This window comes from Dendrobates tinctorius, unplaced genomic scaffold (assembly GCF_039654945.1).
Source record: "Dendrobates tinctorius isolate UK_male_01 unplaced genomic scaffold, ASM3965494v1 ptg000211l, whole genome shotgun sequence".
NCBI classification, from domain to species: domain Eukaryota; kingdom Metazoa; phylum Chordata; class Amphibia; order Anura; family Dendrobatidae; genus Dendrobates; species Dendrobates tinctorius.
The window spans coordinates 3,993,635-4,015,913 of record NW_027361878.1 but is presented as its reverse complement, the minus strand read 5'-3'; the positions used below and the strand labels follow the sequence as shown (position 1 = coordinate 4,015,913).

Genomic DNA, 22,279 nt, shown 5'->3' with positions numbered 1-22,279 from the left:
CGCCAAGGCTTTTGTGGATTCGGGAGCAGCGCTAAACCTAATGGATTTTGCTAAACGTTGTGGATTTCCGTTGACACCTCTGCAGATGCCTATCCCTTTGAGGGGGATTGATGCTACCCCTCTGGCTAAAAATAAACCTCAGTTTTGGACCCAGGTGGTCATGCGGGTCGCCCCAGACCACCAAGAAAATTGCAGATTCTTGGTGTTGCATGGTCTGCATGATGCCGTTGTTCTGGGGTTTCCCTGGTTGCAAATTCATAATCCAGTTTTGGATTGGAAGTCTGTGTCTGTGGTGAGTTGGGGTTGCCGGTGTACCTTTAGTGAGGCTCCGGTTTTTTCCACCTCTCCTCAGTCGCATGAGGTTCCTGACTATTTGGCGGACTTCTATGATGTATTTACTGAGAATGAGTCTGCGTCCTTGCCTCCTCATAGGAGTTATGACTGTGCGATTGAACTAAGTCCGGGGTGTAAATTTCCTAAATGTCGGCTCTTCAATTTATCTGTACCCGAGCACGAGGCTATGCGGTCCTATATTAAGGAGGCATTGGAGAAGGGTCATATTAGACCATCCTCTTCACCCTTAGGTGCCGGGTTTTTTTTTGTGGCCAAGAAGGATGGTTCTTTAAGGCCTTGTATTGATTATCATGCCCTCAATAAAATTACTATTAAATATCAGTATCCGTTACCCCTGATCTTGGATCTATTCTCTAGAGTTAGAGGTGCTTGCTGGTTTACCAAGCTTGACCTCAGAGGGGCGTATAATCTTATCCGCATTAAACAGGGGGATGAATGGAAGACGGCGTTTAATACTCCGGAGGGATATTTTGAGTACCTGGTGATGCCTTTTGGGCTCACTAATGCCCCTTTTGTCTTCCAGTGCTTCATGAACGATATTTTCCGAGACTTTGTCGATACATTTTTGATTATTTATCTGGATGATATTTTGATCTTCTCCAAGGATTGGGATTCTCAAGTGGAACATATTCGGACTGTGTTCCGGATCTTGAGAGAGAATTCCCTGTATGTCAAAGGATCGAAATGCCTTTTTGGAGTACAGAGGATTTCTTTTTTGGATTTATTTTGTCTCTGTCAACTATTGAAATGGACCCGGCCAAGGTACAGGCCATTTATGATTGGGTTCAGCCCACTTCTTTGAAGGCCCTCCAGAAGTTTTTGGGTTTTGCTAATTTTTATCAGAAATGTATAGCAAAATTTTCTAGTATTGCCAAACCATTGACTGACCTGACCAGGAAGGGTGCGGATGTGTTGAATTGGTCTCCGGAGGCTGTTGCCTCCTTTCAGGAGCTGAAGCGAAGATTTACCTCCGCCCCGGTTTTGCGGCAGCCTGATGTCTCACTCCCGTTCCAGGTAGAGGTGGATGCTTCTGAGATTGGTGCAGGAGTGGTTTTGTCCCAAAAGGATCCGGTAACATCTAAAATGAACCCCTGTGCGTTCTTTTCCCGAAAGTTCTCTTCATCTGAACGTAACTATGATGTGGGGAATCGGGAACTGTTGGCCATGAAATGGGCATTTGAGGAGTGGAGACATTGGTTGGAGGGAGCCAAACATCAAGTTTTGGTCCTCACTGACCACAAAAATTTGATTTACCTAGAGTCGGCTAAACGCTTGAACCCTAGACAGGCTAGGTGGGCCTTGTTTTTTACACGTTTTGATTTTGTAGTCTCTTTTCTTCCTGGAACTAAGAATGTCAAGGCAGACGCCCTCTCTAGGAGTTTCTTTGCTGATTCTCCTGTGGTGACCAAGCCTGCTACCATCTTAGGCGAAGGGGTAGTTCTTTCTGCCATCTCGCCCGATTTGAGACTTGCTCTGCAAGAGTTCCAGGAGGACAAACCTGAGCGTTGTCCCAGTGGAAAGTTGTATGTTCCTGACCAGTGGAAGAAGAGAGTGATGTCTGAAGTTCATTGCTCTGCATTGGCTGGTCATCCTAGTATTTTTGGTGCTAGAGATCTGGTGAGTCGCTCTTTTTGGTGGCCCACCTTGTCTCATGATGTCAGGAATTTTGTGCAGTCCTGTGGGACTTGCTCCCGGTCTAAATCTTGTTCTCGCTCTAGTGGGTTGTTGATGCCTTTGCCGGTCCCCAGGAGGCCATGGACCCATATTTCTATGGATTTCATTTCTGATATGCCGGTCTCTCAAAGAATGACTGTTATTTGGGTGATTTGTGATAGGTTCTCTAAGATGGTTCATCTTGTACCACTCCCTAAGTTGCCATCTTCCTCTGAATTGGTGCCCCTGTTTTTGCAACAGGTGGTTCGCTTGCACGGGATTCCTGAGAACATTGTATCTGACAGAGGAGTTCAGTTTGTGTCTAAATTTTGGAGGACGTTCTGTTCCAAGTTGGGAATTCAGTTGTCCTTCTCCTCTGCTTTTCACCCTCAGACCAATGGGCAGACAGAGAGAACAAACCAGACCTTGGAGTCGTATTTGAGATGTTTTATTTCCGCTGATCAGGATGATTGGGTTTCATTTTTGCCCTTGGCCGAATTTGCTTTAAATAATAGAGCTAGTTCTGCCACTTTGATGTCACCTTTTTTTGTAACTTTGGGTTTCATCCCCGATTTTCTTCAGGGCAGATGGAGCCTTCTGCCTGCCCAGTTGTTGACACTGTGGTGGAGAGAATGCACCAGATCTGGGACCAAGTGGTGGATAAGTTATCTCTCTCCCAGGAAAAGGCCCAGCGGTTTTCCAATCGACATAGGACCATTGGTCCCCAGTTTAAGATTGGTGATATGGTGTGGTTATCATCAAAAAATATTGCTATGAAGGTGGCTTCTCCTAAGTTTAAGCCTAGATTTATTGGACCTTACAAGATTTTGGAGATTATTAATCCGGTCTCTTTTCGTTTGGCTCTTCCTGTCACATTTAAGATCCATAATGTGTTCCATAAGTCCTTGTTGAAGAGGTTTGTTGAGCCAGTTGTGCCTGAGGTGGCACCTCCGGACCCTGTATTGGTTGAAGGTAACTTGGAATATGAAGTAGAGAAAATTCTGGATTCCCGTCTGGCTAGACGGAGACTCCAGTATTTGGTTAAGTGGAAGGGTTATGGTCAGGAGGATAATTCCTGGGTCTCTGCCTCTGATATTCATGCCAAAAGATTGGTGCGTGCCTTTCATCGGGCTCACCCTGATTGCCCTGGTAGCGTTGTTGAGGGTTCGGTGACCCCTCCTCAAGTGAGTTCATTTTCCCCTCCGTCTCTGAGGCCTGGTGAACTCCCTATCCTAGTGAAGGAAGGTAGTGAGCCTGATTATCAGGCACCTGGGACTAATGAAGACGATTGGCTGAGTGGAGTCTCTGACTGGATATAAGGCTGCCTACGCCCTTTCTGCCCTGCGGGTGAATGTGGACTCTTGGACACCAGTCTGATTCCTGCTCTCCTAAAGCTAAGTTTTCTGCTTTGCCATTTGCATTTAAGATTTGTTTTTGTTTTTCTTGCTTTTTGGATTCTGCCACTCCCTGCTGGAGTGTGCAGTATTCCTTTAGCTCTGTCCTCTGAAAATACCTGAGTGCTGATTTAGTTTTGAAGCTTAGTTGCTTCAGGGCCATTTTTATATCAGCTGGTTGGCTTTGTCTTTGATAGGGTTTTGGCAGATTGCAGACAGCAGCTTTACTATCCGTTCCTATCTAGGTAGTTTTTGGGCCCCATCTTTGCTCACTCTGTCTTTCTGTCTGTGTATGTGTTTCCATCTTGCTTCACCGTCATTATATGTGGGGGGCTGCCTATTGCTTTGGGGTCTGCTCTGGGGCAGTTAGATTTCCCCTTTCCTTCTTTAGGCCTATGTATCTCTCCGGCTGTGATCGAGGGGTCTAGGTCATCGTAGGAACCCCCCACGGCTACTGCTAGTTGTGTTGTTAGGTTCAGGGGTCTGCAATCTGATAGTTGCCAACTTCTCCGGTTTTCTGGACTTAGCTAGCATTTCTGTTTTTGCCTCCTGCGGTGACTCAATCATAACACTTTTCCTTGCAAGAACTGCAAGCGATAAGTTCCCGTGTTTTTGTATATCTTATTCCCGAGCATTGTGTTTGTATGTGATTTCCACTGCTCCTTTACTGTTCTTGCCTTCCTGCATAGAGTTCTACTTGTTACCTGCCTGTTCAGTAAACCATTGTAACCCCCTTCTCTGTCTCCGGCTATTCACTGCATCCAACGGACCTCTCCTTTCTTACATGTGTATGAGAGAAGCAGCCTGCTGTAGATGCTGCACAGATAGAGACACACAAATTATTTATTCCTGATCTATTAAGCTTATCATATATTGTTCTTGTTTGTTCTTGAATAAAGAAGCTCTGTTTCACACGCTTGGAAAGTATCCAGAATAATCTGCTGCCAACAGATTATATGCCCAGAGTGACACAGAACGCCAGAGTAACACAGCAACAGAAGCCCAGAGCAAAAGCATCACAGAGCAACAGAGAAGATGTCCACTAGCAGCAATCCTGTCAAGTTCTCAGTGCCTAGCCTCACTAACCAGAACTAACAGTCCTGGAAATTCAAGGTGAAGATGCTGCTCATAAGAGAAGGTATGTGGAAATATACTCAGGAACAAGTGCCTCATTCATTACCAGATGTTGGTTACAGAAGGATCAGAAACCACAAAGCGCTATCTCCCTCAGTGTAGATAATCAGATGTGCATATATGCAAATATGCAACTGCAAAGGAGATGGGGGATAAGTAACAGAAAGTGCATGAAACATCAAATCTTAGCAATGAGCTTTATCTCATAAGAAAGCTGTATCAGTATAAGCTAAGTGATGGACAGAATATGAAGGACTATATAATAAACACCATAGAGATTGTGTAACGTCTCAGGGGTATTGGAGAAGAAATTAAAGATTTTCAAGTTGCTGCACTTCTGTTAAGTGGTCTTCCAGAGAGTTATGACACACTCGTGACTGCACTAGATGCACGGCCGGATGATGAGCCGACACTAGAGTATGCTAAAGGTAAACGTGTGGATGAATTCAAGAGCAAAACGCAGCATGCAAGCAGCAGTAATGAATCCAGGGCAGAAACAGCATTAAAGACACTGGATTTCCCTAAATTTAAGAGTAATCTTAGAGAAACTTGTGAATGTTTTGTCTGTAAAAATCCTGGCCACCTTAAAGCTGACTGCAGAATTTGGAAAGCAAGAATGAGTCAGCTTAAATAGCAGAACAGTCATAAAAGGGTTAAAACAGCTGTAAAGGAAGATTCTGCATTTGTTGAAACTGCATTTAATGCCATTACAGGCCCATCTGCAAAGCATATATGGTGTATAGATTCTGGTGCAAGCAGCCATATGACAAATAACAAGGAATTCTTCACTGACCTTAATGAAAGCAAGTCATAAAAGGTCATCTTAGCTAATGGTCACTATATGACTTCAGAAGGAGTAGGAGAATTCTACCTCCACTGTCCAGTTTCCTCAGCACAAAGTAGAAAGATCCCAGTAAAAGGATGTTCTCTATGTTCCCAGCCTTGAAAGCAATCTCCTGTCAGTAAAGAAGCACATGCAAAAGGGGAATGTAGTTACTTTTAAAGATAACAGCTGCATCATCTTAAAGAAGGGTGACACTGTTGCAGAACAAAAAATCCAAAATGAACTTTATCAGCTAAAATGCAAAGAAAGTGTATAGTGCTAGACAAGATCTACACAAGAACTGTATCCATGTATGGCACAGACGTCTTTGGCACAGAGACCCAGAAGCTGTAAGAAAGCTAGCTCAACTTGCACATGGTATTGAAATCAACCAGTGTAGTCAAATGATGCAGTGCACTAGCTGTCTTAAAGGGAAAATGTCCAGAAAATCCTTTCTTAAAAAAGTACCACTAGATCTGAACAGCCACTGGATCTGATACATACAGATGAATGTGGTCAAATGAGTGTTCAAACTCCTAGCAAGAAGAGATATTTTCTCACATTTATTGATGGCTACTCCAGATAGAGTTGCCTACCTGCTTCACAGTAAGGATGAAGTTACTTGAAACTTGAAGGATATCTTGCTGCAGTGTTTAACAAATTTGGAAGAATGCCAAAAGCCTTGCGTTCAGGTAATGAAACTGAAAATACAAGTGGTAAGGTGCAAACCATTTTGAAAAAGGATGGAATCGTGGCCCAGACTACCATTCCATACAACCTAGACCAAAATGACATTGCAGAGAAAAAGAACCGTACTCTCTATGAAAGTAGAAGAAGTATGTTCTTTGATGCAAATCTACCTACAACATATTGGGGAGAAGCCATCATGACAGCTTGCTATCTTCAAAACAGAGTGGCAGGTAAAGTCACAAACAGTGTCAAACTGGAGTACCTTGGGCCCACAAGAGAAAAATCAATCTTGGGGCCCACCATCATACCTCCCAGCTTTTGAAGAAGGGAAAGAGGGACAAAGGTTGCGGCACTCTGTGGAAAATATTAGGCCATGCCCCGACCACACACATTTCACAACTAGTCACACCCATGTCCACGCCCCAACTGCACTCATTTAGTACTGCTGATCACACTGACTGGTACTGAGGGCACAGTGGCTGGCATTATTGGCACAGTGGCTGGCATTGTGGGCACACTGACTGGTACTGAGAAAAAGAAAGAAACTAAGAACAGAGAGAGAAAAAAGAAAACAGAGAGAGAAAGAAAAGATAAAAGAAACCACAAAAGCGCGCCCATAGGGCTTTACCAGATATAATAAGTAAAAATTGAATTGTTCAGGGTACTCACTCTCAGAGGTTGTGTAACGCCGCAACTACTAAATACACTCAATCTCATATAATGAAGCTGCAGCAGGAGGGTGTAGACAGACAGCGTCTGCTTCCATTAATCAAAGAGGAGATCCCAAAAGGGGAAAAAAAAAAAACACCTGGTTCCCGCGCTGCTATACTTCATCCCTCAAATGGAGGAAATCCAGTAGATTCTAGGAGTAGGTTCCAATATCAATGCTTTATTTCATAGTACATACTAAGACAACGCGTTTCGAGGTCCATTCCATTACCTCTTCCTCAGGTCGGGTATATAACAATGTATTTCTATGGTCCCTGTATACTCAGTTGAAGAAAAATATTTTTTAATTCCTATAATTGTAGTAAAAATAATAATGATCAATTATAAAAATATAAATTTAACTAAATATTAGTTTTCTTCATGTGACAAGGGCTCCACATGGCTAGAACTCATCCCATTCATAGGCTGTTGCACTACCACTGTGCCATAGCTCATTCGAAGAGATATAGGAGAGAATTTGGTCGTCTTACCTTAATTGCGGGCACCAAAACCAGTAACACAATGTACATATCCATGGAGATACATTGGATCTATAACATTGTATTTCTATGGTTCCTGTATACTGAGGTGAAGAAAAATATTTATTTTCCTATAATAGTAGCAACTATAATGACCAATTATAAAATTATGATTTGCACACTTTTTCTCTGCTTCTCAAGACTCCATTTGAACTTGAACTCAAGTTTCCAAGTTCTTAGGCTGTTGTTCTACCACTGAGCCACATCTTATTTCGGGAGAACAAGTAGAGAATTTGGTCGTCTTGACCTGCATTGCTGGCACTGAGCCCAGTAACACAATATACCTATCCATAGAGATACATTGGATATATAACAATGTATTTCTATGGTCCCTGTATACTGAGGTGAAGAATAACAAGTTTTTCCCTATAATAGTAGTAAAAACAATAATGACCAATTACAAAAATATGCTTTCATTTATATATTTGCTTTTCCCCATGGCCTTGAGCTCACGTCTCCACGTTCATAGGCTATTGCACTACCATTGAGCCATCGAGCTCTCATACTGTACTTTGATGAGGGCCAATAGCCCAAAACACCGTGTCTGCAAATTGAGATTCTCATTTGGCTTTTATCCTAAATCATATTACAAGACTTCTTAAAGGGTTAATTGTAACTTGTAGGATCGCTACTACCAACAGGTGGCGCTATAGAGTTCAAGTCCTCTTCCTCTCTGAAGGGGCAATTTGCATCTGTTTGGAGAGAAACAGTATTGTTGTATGCCCGCAATAAGAATTTTGAGAGGCCTACCTGTAACATTCTTTGATGTATATGTGTACCCCCAGGGGCAAACGTTTTTCAACCCATGCACATTAGTGCATATGCATTACCAGTGTAGGATACCCACTCCTTAGTGATGGGAGAAAAAAATTTTCTGAGGTCCTCCACTATGTCTCTTCAAAGGGGTATTGTAGTGCCTGCTTCTAATTTTTGGCAACCCTTGCGTTTAGTGCAAAAGGTTTATATGTTTTCTACCAACAACCCCTACTTCATTTATATACTATGCTTTGGTAGATATGTAGATGAGCTGCTTCTGGTCAGGCAGGGCAATCCGTCTTCCATAGAGGGTTTCTCATGGTATCTGCACTCAAATTATTATAATCTAAAATTTACTGTCAGCAATCCCTCCAAACAGACACCCTTTTTGGACATTAAATTGTCTGGTAATCCCGTTACACATAAAGTGGAAACCTCCTTGTTAAGTAAAAAGGTCTCTGGCAATACAGTCCTGCATCACTCTAGTTGACGTCCTCCCATACCATACAGGCTATACTTTATGATGAGTGGAATTGAGCTAAACGCATTTGCTCTACTACAAAACTTTTTTGGAGGAAAGTGCCACTATCAGTAAACGCCTTATTGACAGGGGTTATAATAATCAGGAGATAAAATGGGTTTTGAAAACTATTTCCAATAGAACCAGACCTCCCTTATGTCCTACTACATGACCACCCCACAGGAGTGATACCTGTTGTGAGTTCATTTTTCCCTTCATCATTGAGGTCTGATGAACACCCTCCTCTGGTGAAGGAAGGTAGTGAGACTGATTATCAACCACCTGGGCAGCTAGATGATAACTGGGTGGCTGGAATTGAGGACTGGATATAAGGCTGCCGATGCCCTTCTTCCTGGCTGGTGATTTTCCTGCTGAATTCTTGGAGACCAGTCTGATTCCTGCGTCTCAAAGCTAAGTTTTTCTGCTCTGCTTTGTACTCTTCAGTTTTGTTTTGTCTTGTATTTGGGGAGTTCTGCCATCCCCGGCCGGGGGTGAGCTGAATTCCATTTTTGTCTCTGATCTGTTGATCTTTTGCTCTGTCTTCAGAATATACCTGAGTGCTGATATAGTCTTTTGAAACCTAGCGACTTCAGGGCCTGTTTTTCCTATCAGTCGGTTGGCTCATTTTGATAGGGTTTTTGCGGATGGCAGACAGCAGCTTTCCTATCCTGTCCTATGTAGTTAACTTGGGCCCCATCATTTGCTCAACCTATCTTTCTATCTGTGTTAGTGTTTTCATCTTGCTTCACCGTCATTATATGTTGGGGGCTGCCTATTGCTTTGGAGTCTGCTCTGGGGCAGTTTAGTTTTTCCCCCTTTCTTTCTTTAGGCTGTGTAGCTCTCCAGCTGTGATCGAGGGGTCTAGGGCACCGTAGGAACCCCCCACGGCTGCTGCTAGTTGTTGTGGATAGGTTCACGGGTCTGAAATCCGATAGCTGCCAACCTCTCTGGTTTTTCTGGACTTAGCTGGTATTTTGTTTTTTCCTCCTTCGGTGACTCATCATAACAGATACCCAGTTCACGGTCTCCTATTCGACTGCTTACAATCCACAATTTAATGCAATAAGTAGTATTATATGCAACTATTTGCCTGTTACTAACCAGGATGATATTCTGCGCACTATTATTAACCAAGGTAGTAGGTGTATTGCCAAAAAAGGACTTACCCATAGCAACATGTTATCCCCCAGTCTACTCAAACATTGTAGTCCTACGTCGGATTGGCTTTCTATCAAGGGTTTCCTCAAATGTGGTGGGAATAAATGCAATATATGCCCTTATGGCCTCAACAAATTAAATACTTTCCTATATCACCCACATTTAATCATAACATTACTTCTTTCATTAATTGTGACATGAACTATGTTGGGTATTGAATTAGATGCCTAGATTGTCAGATTTATCATATCAGTTGTACAAGCCAAAACTTTAATTAAAAAAGGATTGCGGAACGTATATCCAATATAATTGGTAACAACAGCTCCTACTCTAGAGCAACAAAATATTTTATATGCACTTACAAAGGTGACTGTTGTGAACTCATTTTCTGGTCTGCCTCTGGTGTCTGGTGAAGGAGCAGGTTGTGTTGACACAGGAGTCGTGAGTTCTCTTTCCGGGCTCCCTCTGGTGGTGGCAGGAGGTAATGAAGCTGATCTAATTAGCAGAGACCTGCTACCTGATAATGAGGATGAGGATTGGACATCTGGAGTCTCAGACTGGATTTAAGACAGCCAACTCCCTCTTCCCATGCTGGTGATTGTTTCCTGCCTCCTGAGGTTCAGTTTCCAGTTCAGTTCCTGCCTTCTCAAGCTAAGTGTTCTCTGCTATTGTTCACACTTGATTTGGTTTGGTCTATTCAGTTTTTGTGTGGTTAGCCAGCCCCGGCTGGGGCTGTGCTGAATTTCCATTCTCATGTTACTGTATGTGCCAGTTTGCTTTTTGTCCCTTATTAGATTGGCCTCTTCTTGCTCTGTTCTCAGAATATGCCAGAGTGCTGATATAGTGGGTGAAGTCTAGTGACTTCAGGGTTTTTTGCTATCAGAAGTGTTGGACATTTTTGCAGGGTTTTTTGGCGTGATTGCATACAGTATCTTTCCTTTCCTGTCCTTTCTAGTTAGTGTGGGCCCCATCGTTTGCTCAGGCTATTTTCCTACCTGCGTTTGTGTTTTCATCTTGTCTCACTGTCAATACATGTGTGGAGGCTGTCTATTCCTTTGGGGTCTGCTCTGGGGCAGTTTAGATTTCCCCTTTTCTTGCTTTAGGCTTATTTAGTCCTCCGGCTGTGACGAGGCATCTAGAATCATCGTAGGTACGCTCCATGGCTACTTCTAGTTGTGTGGTTAGGATCAGGGGTCTGCAATTCGCTTAGTTACCATCCTCTCTGGTTTTCTGTGACTTAGCTTGGTCTCGTTTCCCTCCTCGGTGACCCAATCATAACAGAATCACCAGCCATACCGCAGCATCTAGGGTACTCAAAAGCAGGAAAGAATTGTTGAAAAAAAAAAAGTGTCAGAATTTTTTTTTTATATGCATTTTTTCCTCTTTTTCTCTGGGGCCGTAGGAGAATTTTTTCTTTAATGGAGATTAAGCAATTGTCTGATCGTGTTCAGCAGCTTTCTAATAATGTGCGGGGAATTTCCGCCTATCTCGCTCAGTCACATGCTGTTGAACCAAAAATCCCTACTCCTGATGTGTTTTCTGGTGATCGGTCTAAATTTTTGAATCTTAAGAATAATTGTAAATTATTTCTTGCCTTGAAGCCTAACTCATCGGGGAGCTCTAAGCAGCAGGTTAAAATTGTCATCTCCTTGCTGCGCGGCGATCCCAAGGATTGGGCTTTTTCTCTGACAGCTGAAAATCCTATTCTGACTAATGTGGACGCATTTTTTCAAGCCTTGGGGTTGTTGTATGATGAGCCTAATGCCATTGATCAGGCTGAGAAAGCCCTATTGGCATTGAACCAGGGTCAGGATTCTGCAGAGTTATACTGTCAAAAATTCCGAAAGTGGGCTGTCCTTACTACATGGAATGATGGTGCATTGGCAGCTCTCTTTCGGAAGGGTTTATCAGCGACCGTAAAAGATGTTATGGTGGGATTTCCTGTTATCTCTGGTCTTGATGATTCTATGTCATTAGCCATTCAAGTTGATCGGCGTTTACGTGAACGTAAAACTACACGAGAGGCGTTGCCATCTTTTGAACAAATGTCTGAACCTATGCAATGTGATGGGTTTTGTCTAGGGTGCAACGTCAGGAGTTTAGAAGGCGTAATAAGCTGTGTTTTTTCTGTGGAGACGCCTCTCATACTACTTCTGCCTGCCCTAAACGAGATAAATGTTTTGCACACACATTTGCTGTGGGCAGTGTACAACCTAAGTTTCTTTTGGCAATTACTCTGATCTGCTCCTTATCCACATTTTCCGCTAAGGCTTTTGTAGATTCCGGAGCAGCTTTGAATCTGATGGATTTGGACTTTGCTAAACGTTGTGGTTTCCCCATGATACCCTTGCGGACGCCTATTCCTTTGAGGGGTATTGATGCTACTCCTTTGGCAGAGAATAAACCTCAGTTTTGGACCCAAGTGTGTTATGATTGAGTCACCGTAGGAGGCAAAAACAGAAATGCTAGCTAAGTCCAGAAACCAGAGAGGTTGGCAGCTATCGGATTGCAGACCCCTGTTCCTATCACAACAACTAACAGTAGCCGTGGGGGGTTCCTACGATGCCCTAGACCCCTCGATCACAGCCGGAGAATTAAATAGGCCTAAAGAAAGAAAGGGGAAATCTAAACTGCCCCAGAGCAGACCTCAAAGCAATAGGCAGCCCCCAACATATAATGACGGTGAAGCAAGATGAAAACACTAACACAGACAGAAAGATAGACTGAGCAAAGACGGGGCCCAAACTACCTAGATAGGAAAGGACAGGAAGGCTGCTGTCTGCAATCCGTGAAAAACCCTATGAAAATAAGAGCCAACAGACTGACAGTGAAAAAGGCCCTGAAGACGCTAGGCTTCAAAAAAGCTATGTCAGTACTCAGAAATATTCTGAAGACAGAGCAACCGGCAAAAGGAGATTCAGCTCATCCCAGCAGGGAATGACAGAATCCAGAAAAGCAAGGAAAACAAAAACAAAACATAAATGCAAACAGGCAAAGCAGAAACTTAGCTTTAGGGAAGCAGGAATTAGACTGGTGTCCTAGAAGTCCACAGAGAAATCACCCGCAGGGCAGAAGGGCGTTGGCAGCCTTATATCCAGTCAGTGACTCCACTCAGCCAGTTACCCTCATTAGACTCAGGTGCCTGATAATCAGGCTCATTACCTTCCTTTACCAGACCTCAGTGACGAAGGGGAAAATGAACTCACAACACAGGTGATAATGCGGGTTGCCCCAGACCACCAAGAAAATTGAAAATTTTTGGTACTGCACAATCTGCATGATACTATTGTTCTGGGTTTTCCCTGGTTGCAAACTCATAATCCAGTTTTGGATTGGAAATCTGTGTCTGTGGTGAATTGGGGTTGTCAGTGTGTTCTTAGGGACACTCCTGTTTTCTCCACCTCTCCTCAGTCTCATGATATTCCTGATTATTTGGCTGATTTTTCTGATGTATTTAGTGAGAGTAAATCTGCGTCTTTGCCTCCTCATAGGAGTTATGACTGTGCAATTGAGTTGATGCCTGGGTGTAAATTTCCCAAGGGGCAGCTTTTCAACTTATCAGTACTCGAACATGATGCTATGTGATCTTATATTAAGAAATCGATGGAGAAGGGTCATATCCTACTTCACAACCCTCATCACCTCACTATCCAACAACCCAAGACGACTTTTTGAAACCTTAAACTCCCTCCTGAAACCTAAAGTACAGGCCCCCATCACCAACCTCAGCGGTGAGGATCTGGCCACTTATTTCCTAGAAAAAATCAACCACATCCATCAGGATATCTCAGCCCAATCTCCTCAGTGCCTGGATCCCCTTCCCTGTCACACCTCAAGCTCACTAGACATCTTTGAGCCTATTTCAGAAGAAGAAGTTTCCAAGCTCCTCGCTTCTGCTCGGCCTACAACCTGCAACAGTGACCCCATTCCTTCACAGCTCCTGCAGTCTCTCTCACCAGTGGTCACCACTCACCTGACTAAAATATTTAACCTCTCTCTTTCTTCAGGTATATTTCCCTCCTCATTTAAACATGCCATCATAACCCCTTTACTTAAAAAGCCATCCCTGGACCAGAACTGCACTGCCAACTACAGACCTGTCTCTAACCTTTCCTTCATCTCTAAACTCCTGGAACGCTTGGTCCACTCCCGTCTAATCCGCTATCTCTCGGATAACTCTCTTCTCGACCCCTTACAATCTGGTTTCCGCTCTTTACACTCTACTGAAACTGCCCTCACTAAAGTCTCTAATGATCTAATAACAGCTAAATCGAAAGGTCATTGCTCCCTGCTGATTCTCCTGGATCTCTCTGCCGCATTTGACACTGTGGATCACCAGCTCCTCCTCACTATGCTCCGCTCTATAGGCCTCAAGGACACAGCCCTCTCCTGGTTCTCCTCCTACCTCTCTGACCGCTCCTTCACTGTATCTTTTTCCGGCTCCTCTTCCTCTCCTCGTCCCCTTACTATCGGGGTCCCGCAGGGCTCAGTCCTAGGCCCCCTCCTCTTCTCTTTATACACTGCCCCTATTGGACAATCAGCAGATTTGGGTTCCAGTATCATCTCTATGCCGATGACACCCAATTATACACTTCTTCCCCTGACATCACCCCTACCCTAATTCAAAATACCAAGGATTGTCTGTCTGCTGTCTCTAGCATCATGTCCTCCCTCTATCTGAAACTAAATCTCTCCAAAACTGAACTTCTTGTGTTTCTCCCCTCTACTAACCTCACTCTACCTAACATCGAAATAACCCTGGAGGGTTCAACCATAACTCCCAAGCAGCATGCCCGCTGTCTTGGGGTCACTCAGTCGCTCTTGTCACCTGCATCTTAAAAACATCTCCAGAATCCGACCTTTTCTCACCTTTGAAACTGCAAAGACTCTTACTGTCGCTCTTATGCATTCTCGTCTGGACTACTGCAACTCTCTTCTGATCGGTCTCCCTCTTACCAAACTTTCTCCTCTCCAATCCATCTTGAACGCGGCAGCCAGGGTCATATTTCTGTCCAGCCGCTTCACTGATGCCTCCATCTTGTGCCAGTCATTACACTGGCTACCTATTCGCTACAGGGTCCAGTATAAACTCATCTCTCTCACCCACAAAGCTCTCCACTGTTCTGCACCGCCTTATATCTCCTCTCTCATCTCTGTCTATCACCCTACACGTGCCCTCCGTTCTACAAATGACCTAAGACTAACATCCCCCGTAATCCGAACCTCGCACCTCCGTCTCCAAGACTTCTCTCGTGCTGCTCCAGCTCTCTGGAATGCACTTCCCCAGACGATCAGACTGATACCTAGCCCTGACCTATTCAAGCGCACTTTGAAAACCCATCTCTTCAAACAAGCCTACCACATCAACTACTCAGCAAACTAACTTTGCCCTGTTCCCTCCTTCCAAATATTATTCTGAATCTGCACCCTACTATTCATCTGTCTCCACACCCTCCATGCACACGATAACTGCACTTGATACTTGTCTATTGCACTTAAACACACAGGCTGATGACCGGATCATGCAGCTTTATATGAAAATCCATATTTATTATAATTGCCAGACCTGAATTAACAAGCACTTCTCACCTACTGTGTCCCCCCATTTCCTTGTAGATTGTAAGCTTGCGAGCAGGGACCTCACTCCTAATATCACTGTTTGAATTGTCTTAACTTGTATTGAATTTATTGTCTGTACATGTCCCCGCTTAATTGTAAAGTGCTGCGGAATATGTTGGCGCTATATAAATAAAAAATTATTATTATTATATTAGACCATCCTCTTCACCCTTAGGTGCTGGAGTTTTTTTTGTGGCCAAGAAAGATGGTTCATTAAGGTCTTGTTTAGACTATCGTTCCCTTATCAAAATGACGGTTAAATATCAGTGCCCGTTACCCCTGATTTCTGATTTATTCTCCAGAGTTAAAAGTGCCTGCTGGTTTACTAAGCTTGACCTTAGGGGGTGTATAATCTTATTCGCATCAAGCACGGGGATGAATGGAAGAAGGCGTTTAAAACTCTGAAGGGACATTTTGAGTACCTGGTGATGCCTTTTGGGCTCACTGATGCCCCATCTGTCTTCCAATCCTTTATGAATGATATTTTCCGGGACTTTGTGGATAAGTTTTTGATCATCTATCTGGATGATATTTTGATCTTTTCCAGTGATTGGGATTCCCATGTGGAACATGTCCGGACTGTGTTCTGGATTTTGATGGTGAATTCCCTGTATGTTAAGGGATCTAAATGCCTCTTTGGTGTACAGAGGATTTCATTTTTGGAATTTATTTTGTCTCCGTCGAGTATTGAAATGGACCCGGCCAAGGTACAGGCCATTTATGATTGGGTTCAGCCCACTTCTTTGAAGGCTCTGAAGAAGTTTTTGGGTTTTGCTAATTTCTATCGTAAATTTATAGGTAATTTTTCTGATATTGTCAAACCACTGACTGATCTGACCAAGAAGGGCGCTGATGTGCTGAATTGGTCTCCAGAGGCTGTCTCGGCATTTCAGGAGCTTAAGCGGAGATTCACTTCTGCTCCGGTTTTATGGCAACCTGATGTCTCACTTCCATTTCAGGTGGAGGTAGATGCTTCTGAGATTGGTGCAGGAGCTGTTTTGTCCCAAAAAGATCCTGTGACTTCTAAAATGAATCCCTGTGCCTTCTTTTCTCAAAAGTTCTCCCCATCTGAACACAACTATGATGTGGGGAATCGGGAATTGTTGGCCATGAAATGGGCATTTGAAGAGTGGAGACATTGGTTGGAGGGAGCTAGACATCAAGTTGTGGTCCTCACCGACCACAAGATTCTGATTTATCTTGAGTCGGCCAAACGCTTGAATCCTAGACAGGCTAGGTGGGCCTTGTTTTTCACGCGTTTGTAATTTTGTGGTCTCTTTTCTTCCGGGCACTAAGAATGATAAGGCTGACGCCCTTTCTATGAGTTTCTTTGCTGATTCTCTTATTGTGACCGAGCCTACTACCATCCTAGGTGAGGGGGTAGTTCTTTCTGCCATCTCGCCCGATTAGAGATGCACCCTGGAGGAATTTCAGGAGGATAAACCTGAGCGTTGTCCTATGGAAAAATTGTACGTTCCTGACTAGTGGAGGAAGAGAGTGATGTCTGAAGTTCATTGCTCCGCATTGGCTGGTCATCCAGGTATTTTTGGTACCAGAGATTTGATGAGTCGGTCTTTTTGGTGGCCTGCTATATCTCGTGATGTCAGGAATTTTGTGCAGTCCTGTGGGACTTGTTCTCGGTCTAAACCCTGTTCTCATTCTAGTGGGTTGTTGATGCCCCTGCCGGTGCCCAAGAGGCCATGGACCCATATCTCAATGGATTTTATCTCTGATCTTCCTGTCTCTCAGAAGATGACTGTTATCTGGGTGATTTGTGATAGATTTTCTAAGATGGTGCATCTTGTACCACTTCCAAAGTTGCCATCTTCCTCAGAGTTAGTGCCCTTGTTTTTACAACAGGTGGTTCGGTTGCATGGGATTCCTGAGAACATTGTGTCGGATAGAGGAGTCCAGTTTGTTTCCAGATTTTGGAAAGCCTATTGTTCCAATTTGGGAATTCAGTAATCTTTCTCCTTTGCATTTCATCCTCAGACCAATGGGCAGACTGAGAGAACAAACCAGACTTTGGAGTCCTATTTGAGATGTTTTATATCTGCTGATCAGGATGACTGGGTCTCATTTTTGACCTTGGCCGAATTTGCACTAAACAATAGAGCTAGTTCTGCCACTTTGATGTTGCCCTTTTTCTGTAACTTTGGGTTTCATCCTCGATTTTCTTCAGGGCATGTGGAATCTTCGGCCTGCCCAGGTGTGGACACTGTGGTAGAGAGAATGCAGCAGATTTGGGACCAAGTGGTGGATAAGTTGTCCCTCTCTCAGGTAAAGGCCCAGCGGTTTTCCAACCGGCATAGGACTATTGGTCCCCGGTTTAAAGTGGGTGATATGGTTTGGTTGTCAAAGAATATCTCTATGAAGGTTGCATCTCCTAAGTTCAAGCCAAGATTTATTGGACCTTATAAGATTTTGGAGATTCTTAATCCTGTTTCTTTTCGATTGGCTCTTCCAGTTACGTTTGAAATCCATAACGTGTTTCATAATTCTCTGTTGAAGAGGTTTCTTGAGCCAGTAGTTCCTATGGCGGCACCTCCTGATCCTGTATTGGTTAAAGGCAATGTGGAATATGAGGTAGAGAAAATATTGGATTCTCGTTTGGCTAGACGGAGACCCCAGTATTTGGTCAAATGGAAGGGTTATGGTCAGGAGGATAATTCTTGGGTCTCTGCCTCTGACATTCATGCCGATAGATTGGTTCGTGCTTTTCACCGGGCCCTTCCTGATCAGCCTGGTGGAGTGGATGAGGGTTCGGTGACCCCTCCTCAAGGGAGGGGGTACTGTTGTGAACTCATTTTCTGGTCTGCCTCTGGTGTCTGGTGAAGGAGCTGGTTGGGTTGACAGAAGAGTCGTGAGTTCTCTTTCCGGGCTCCCTCTGGTGGTGGCAGGAGGTAATGAAGCTGATCTAATTAACAGAGACCTGCCACCTGATAATGAGGACGAGGATTGGACATCTGGAATCTCAGACTGGATTTAAGACAGCCAATTCCCTCTTCCCATGCTGGTGATTTTTTCCTGCCTCCTGAGATTCTAGTTTCCAGTTCAGTTCCTGCCTTCTCAAGTTAAGTGTTCTCTGCTATTGTTCACACTTGATTTGGTTTGGTCTTTTCAGTTTTTGTGTGGTTAGCCAGCTCCGGCTGGGGCTGTGCTGAATTTCCATTCTTATGTTACTGTATGTGCCAGTTTGCTTTTTGTCCCTTATTAGATTGGCCTCTTTTTCCTCTGTTCTCAGAATATGCCAGAATGCTGATGTAGTTTGTGAAGTCTAGTGACTTCAGAAGTATTGGACATTTTTGCAGGGTTTTTTGGCATGATTGCATACAGTATCTTTCCTTTCCTGTCCTTTCTAGTTAGTGTGGGCCCCATCGTTTGCTCAGCCTATTTTCCTACCTGCGTTTGTGTTTTCATCTTGTCTCACCGTCAATTCATGTGTGGGGGCTGTCTATTCCTTTGGGGTCTGCTCTGGGGCAGTTTAGATTGACCCTTTTCTTGCTTTAGGCTTATTTAGTCCTCCGGCTGTGACGAGGCGTCTAGAATCATCGTAGGTACGCTCCACGGCTACTTCTAGTTGTGTGGTTAGGATCAGGGGTCTGCAATCCACTTAGTTACCAACCTCTCTGGTTTTCTGTGACTTAGCTTGGTCTTGTTTCCCTCCTTGGTGACCCAATCATAACAGGTGACCTTTCACACTTTGTGCTTTTTGGGATTAGAAAAGTTGGACCTCCGAAACGAGGTGGTGACTGGCAGAGAAATCTATTGATGAGTGGAGTTTTTTGGATTTTACATTTGGATACCAAGTTTCCAAACGGAATGAATTTCAAAAACAATGTATTTTACATTTATTGATGGTATATTGCATGTTGACTTGTCCTTTGGTATGTGATTATCTGCTGTTTCTAATATATAATCAGGGGATATACACTTTTGATTATATTTTGTCCTCTACTTATAGCCATAACAATAAACTTTTATGTTTCTGGAGAATAACTGCTATAAGCCTTTAAATTGTGTATCAATGCTGATATAGCCATATTACGGGGAATGCTGGGGTAAAGAATAATCACATTACAACTTAACCATATACATGAGTTAGACCTTTGTTTTTTTATCCAGAGAAGAGATTACATGGGGTATTCTTGGTCTTGGTAAAGGGGATTGTGCTGTGTATGCCAGTCAACTGTTCTCTCTGATATTAATTAGTAGAAGGTTCTTTATTTCCATTAGAGATTAGATACTTGGATCACAGCGTCAGAGATGCTACAGGGGTTTTCCTGTGAAAAAAGTAATCACCTCTCCACAGGATTAGTGATAAGGTATTGATCGGTGGTGGTGCGGGGGTCTGACTGCTGGGACCCAGTCGGCAGAATGTGGAACTTTTATCCCCATTAGACTGGAGCGGTATGTCCGACTTGACCACAGATCCATTCATTCACTCTGTGGCTGCGAGCGCTGCTTTTGTTTTTTTCTGGAAGCCGCAAAGAGAATGAATTGAGCTGTGGTCAGAAATCTGATCTGCTGCTGCATTTTAAAACGGGGATGTGTCCTGTTATGGATAAAACTTTCCCAATCTTCCGATTGGTGCACATAGAGTGACTGCAGACTTACTCATCTGGACAGGACAACCCCTTTAAGTTAAAAGCATATTGAACCAAGCGTGTAAATTTGGCCAGATCCTTGTTCTTATGTTTATATATACTGTAGTAGCATCCATTGTTTTGAACTTGTGTCAATCACTTTTGCATTGTCTGACTTGTAATTTGTGTCTGGTTCCTCCACAGTTCAGCTCTCACTGTATGTCAGGGTGTGTGTGTCCTCCAGACTTGGTTTCCGATGGAACAGGAGGTTGTATCAGTGAGCAGCAGTGTCCATGTATACATAATGAGGCTACATACAGACCGGGTGACAGCATCTCTGTTAGCTGTAACACATGGTAAGTCTTTTATTTTGGAAACAAACATGGATACATCATTTACAGTATACTAGAAGAGATTTATTATGACTTCCTCATGTTAAAAAATAGGTGCAAATTTTGATGTGCGCCATATTTGCTCTAAAATTTGCAATTATTTACACATCTAGCAACTTTTAAACAGTGCTCAGGAAAATAGATGGATTACAGGAAACATGTCAGTTGATTTTTGATATGCAATCCGAGAGCAACATGATGCCCTAATTCCAGGGATGTATCACTTATTTGTCTGTGTGATGCCATTTCAATAAAATCAGTGTTATCAGCAGCAGATGATCACTACTCAGATTAGATGTTACAGGCCTCCTAGTCAATTCTTCTGTATATCCCTGCCCGAACTACTGATAAACAGCTTTCTGCCTATGGCTACTTTCACACATCAGTTTTTTGCCATCAGGGAGGATCCGGCTATTTTTAGAAAAAACGGATCCGGCATAAATTTTGGAGAACTGTAGAAACGGATCCGTTTTTCTGCCGGATCCATCTAGCAGGTTATATCTGTTTCCTGGAGGATGGCGAATTGGATCTGAGCATGCGCAGACTTAAAAAAACAGATCCGGTGGCTGGATCCGGCGCATTCCCACGCCCATAGACTTTCATTGTGGCAAAAAGCTGGATGCGTCGGATCTGGCTCTTCCGGCTTTTTCGCCAGAGACAAAAAATGTTACAGTAGCCGTTTTTTCCAGACGCCGGAATGAGACAAGTAGCTGGATACGGCAAAAAACGGACGAAACGCAATGCCATCCGGCGCGATCCGGCGCTAATGCAAGTCAATGGGGAAAAACTGGATCCAGCATTGCATTTCGCCAGATCCAGTTTTACAAAAAAATGCTGGATCGCGCCTGATGGCGAAATACTGATGTGTGAAAGAGGCCATTCCCTTTAATCAGGAGGAGATGGTGAACCTGGAGAGTGTCTAAAGCCTGCTTGTAGGACAGATACGTTTTGATAGAATTATGACCCAAGTTGCTATAAAACATTTTTTGCTCCAGTGAAAATGCATTTAAGGCTGGAGCTCATCTTGGGGAATCACCTTATATATCATATACACTCACTGGCCACTTTATTAGGTACACCTGTCCAACTGTGTGTTAAGACTTAATTTCTAATCAGCCAATCACATGGCGGCAACTCAGTGCATTTAGGCATGTAGACATGGTCAAGACAATCTCCTGCAGTTCAAACCGAGCATCAGTATGGGGAAGAAAGGTGATTTGAGTGCCTTTGAACGTGGCATGATTGTTGGTGCCAGAAGGGCTGGTCTGAGAATTTCAGAAACTGCTGATCTACTGGGATTTTCACGCACAACCATCTCTAGGGTTTACAGAGAATGGTCCGAAAAAGAAAAAAAATCCAGTGAGCGGAAGTTCTGTGGCCGGAAATGCCATGTTGATGCCAGAGGTCAGAGGAGAATGGGCAGACTGGTTCGAGCTGATAGAAAGGCAACAGTGACTCAAATTGCCACCCGTTACAACCAAGGTAGGCAGAAGAGCATCTCTGAACGCACAGTGCGTCGAACTTTGAGGCAGATGGGCTACAGCAGCAGAAGACCACACTGGGTACCACTCCTCTCAGCTAAGAACAGGCATCTGATGGCTACTTTCAGCAGGATAATGCGCCATGTCATAAAGCTCGAATCATCTCAGATTGGTTTCTTGAACATGACAATGAGTTCACTGTACTCAAATGGCCTCCTCAGTCACCAGATCTCAATCCAATAGAGCATCTTTGGGATGTGGTGGAACGGGAGATTCGCATCAGGGATGTGCAGCCGACAAATCTGCGCCAACTGTGTGATGCCATCATGTCAATATGGTCCAAAATCTCTGAGGAATGCTTCCAGCACCTTGTTGAATCTCTGCCACGAAGAATTGAGGCAGTTCTGAAGGCAAAAGGGGGTCCAACCCGTTACTAGCATGGTGTACCTAATAAAGTGGCCAGTGAGTGTAT

At 43.7% G+C, this 22,279-nt stretch overlaps 1 protein-coding gene across 1 annotated transcript in view; it reads left to right on the top strand.

Moving 5' to 3' along the window:
* Nucleotides 1-22,279, top strand: part of LOC141058202 (mucin-5B-like) — a 240,773-nt gene that overhangs the window by 113,193 nt on the left and 105,301 nt on the right. The window contains exon 20 of the mRNA XM_073554349.1: nucleotides 20,139-20,290. Coding sequence (XP_073410450.1) covers nucleotides 20,139-20,290 — 152 coding nt within the window. The remainder of the gene's footprint in view (nucleotides 1-20,138; nucleotides 20,291-22,279) is intronic.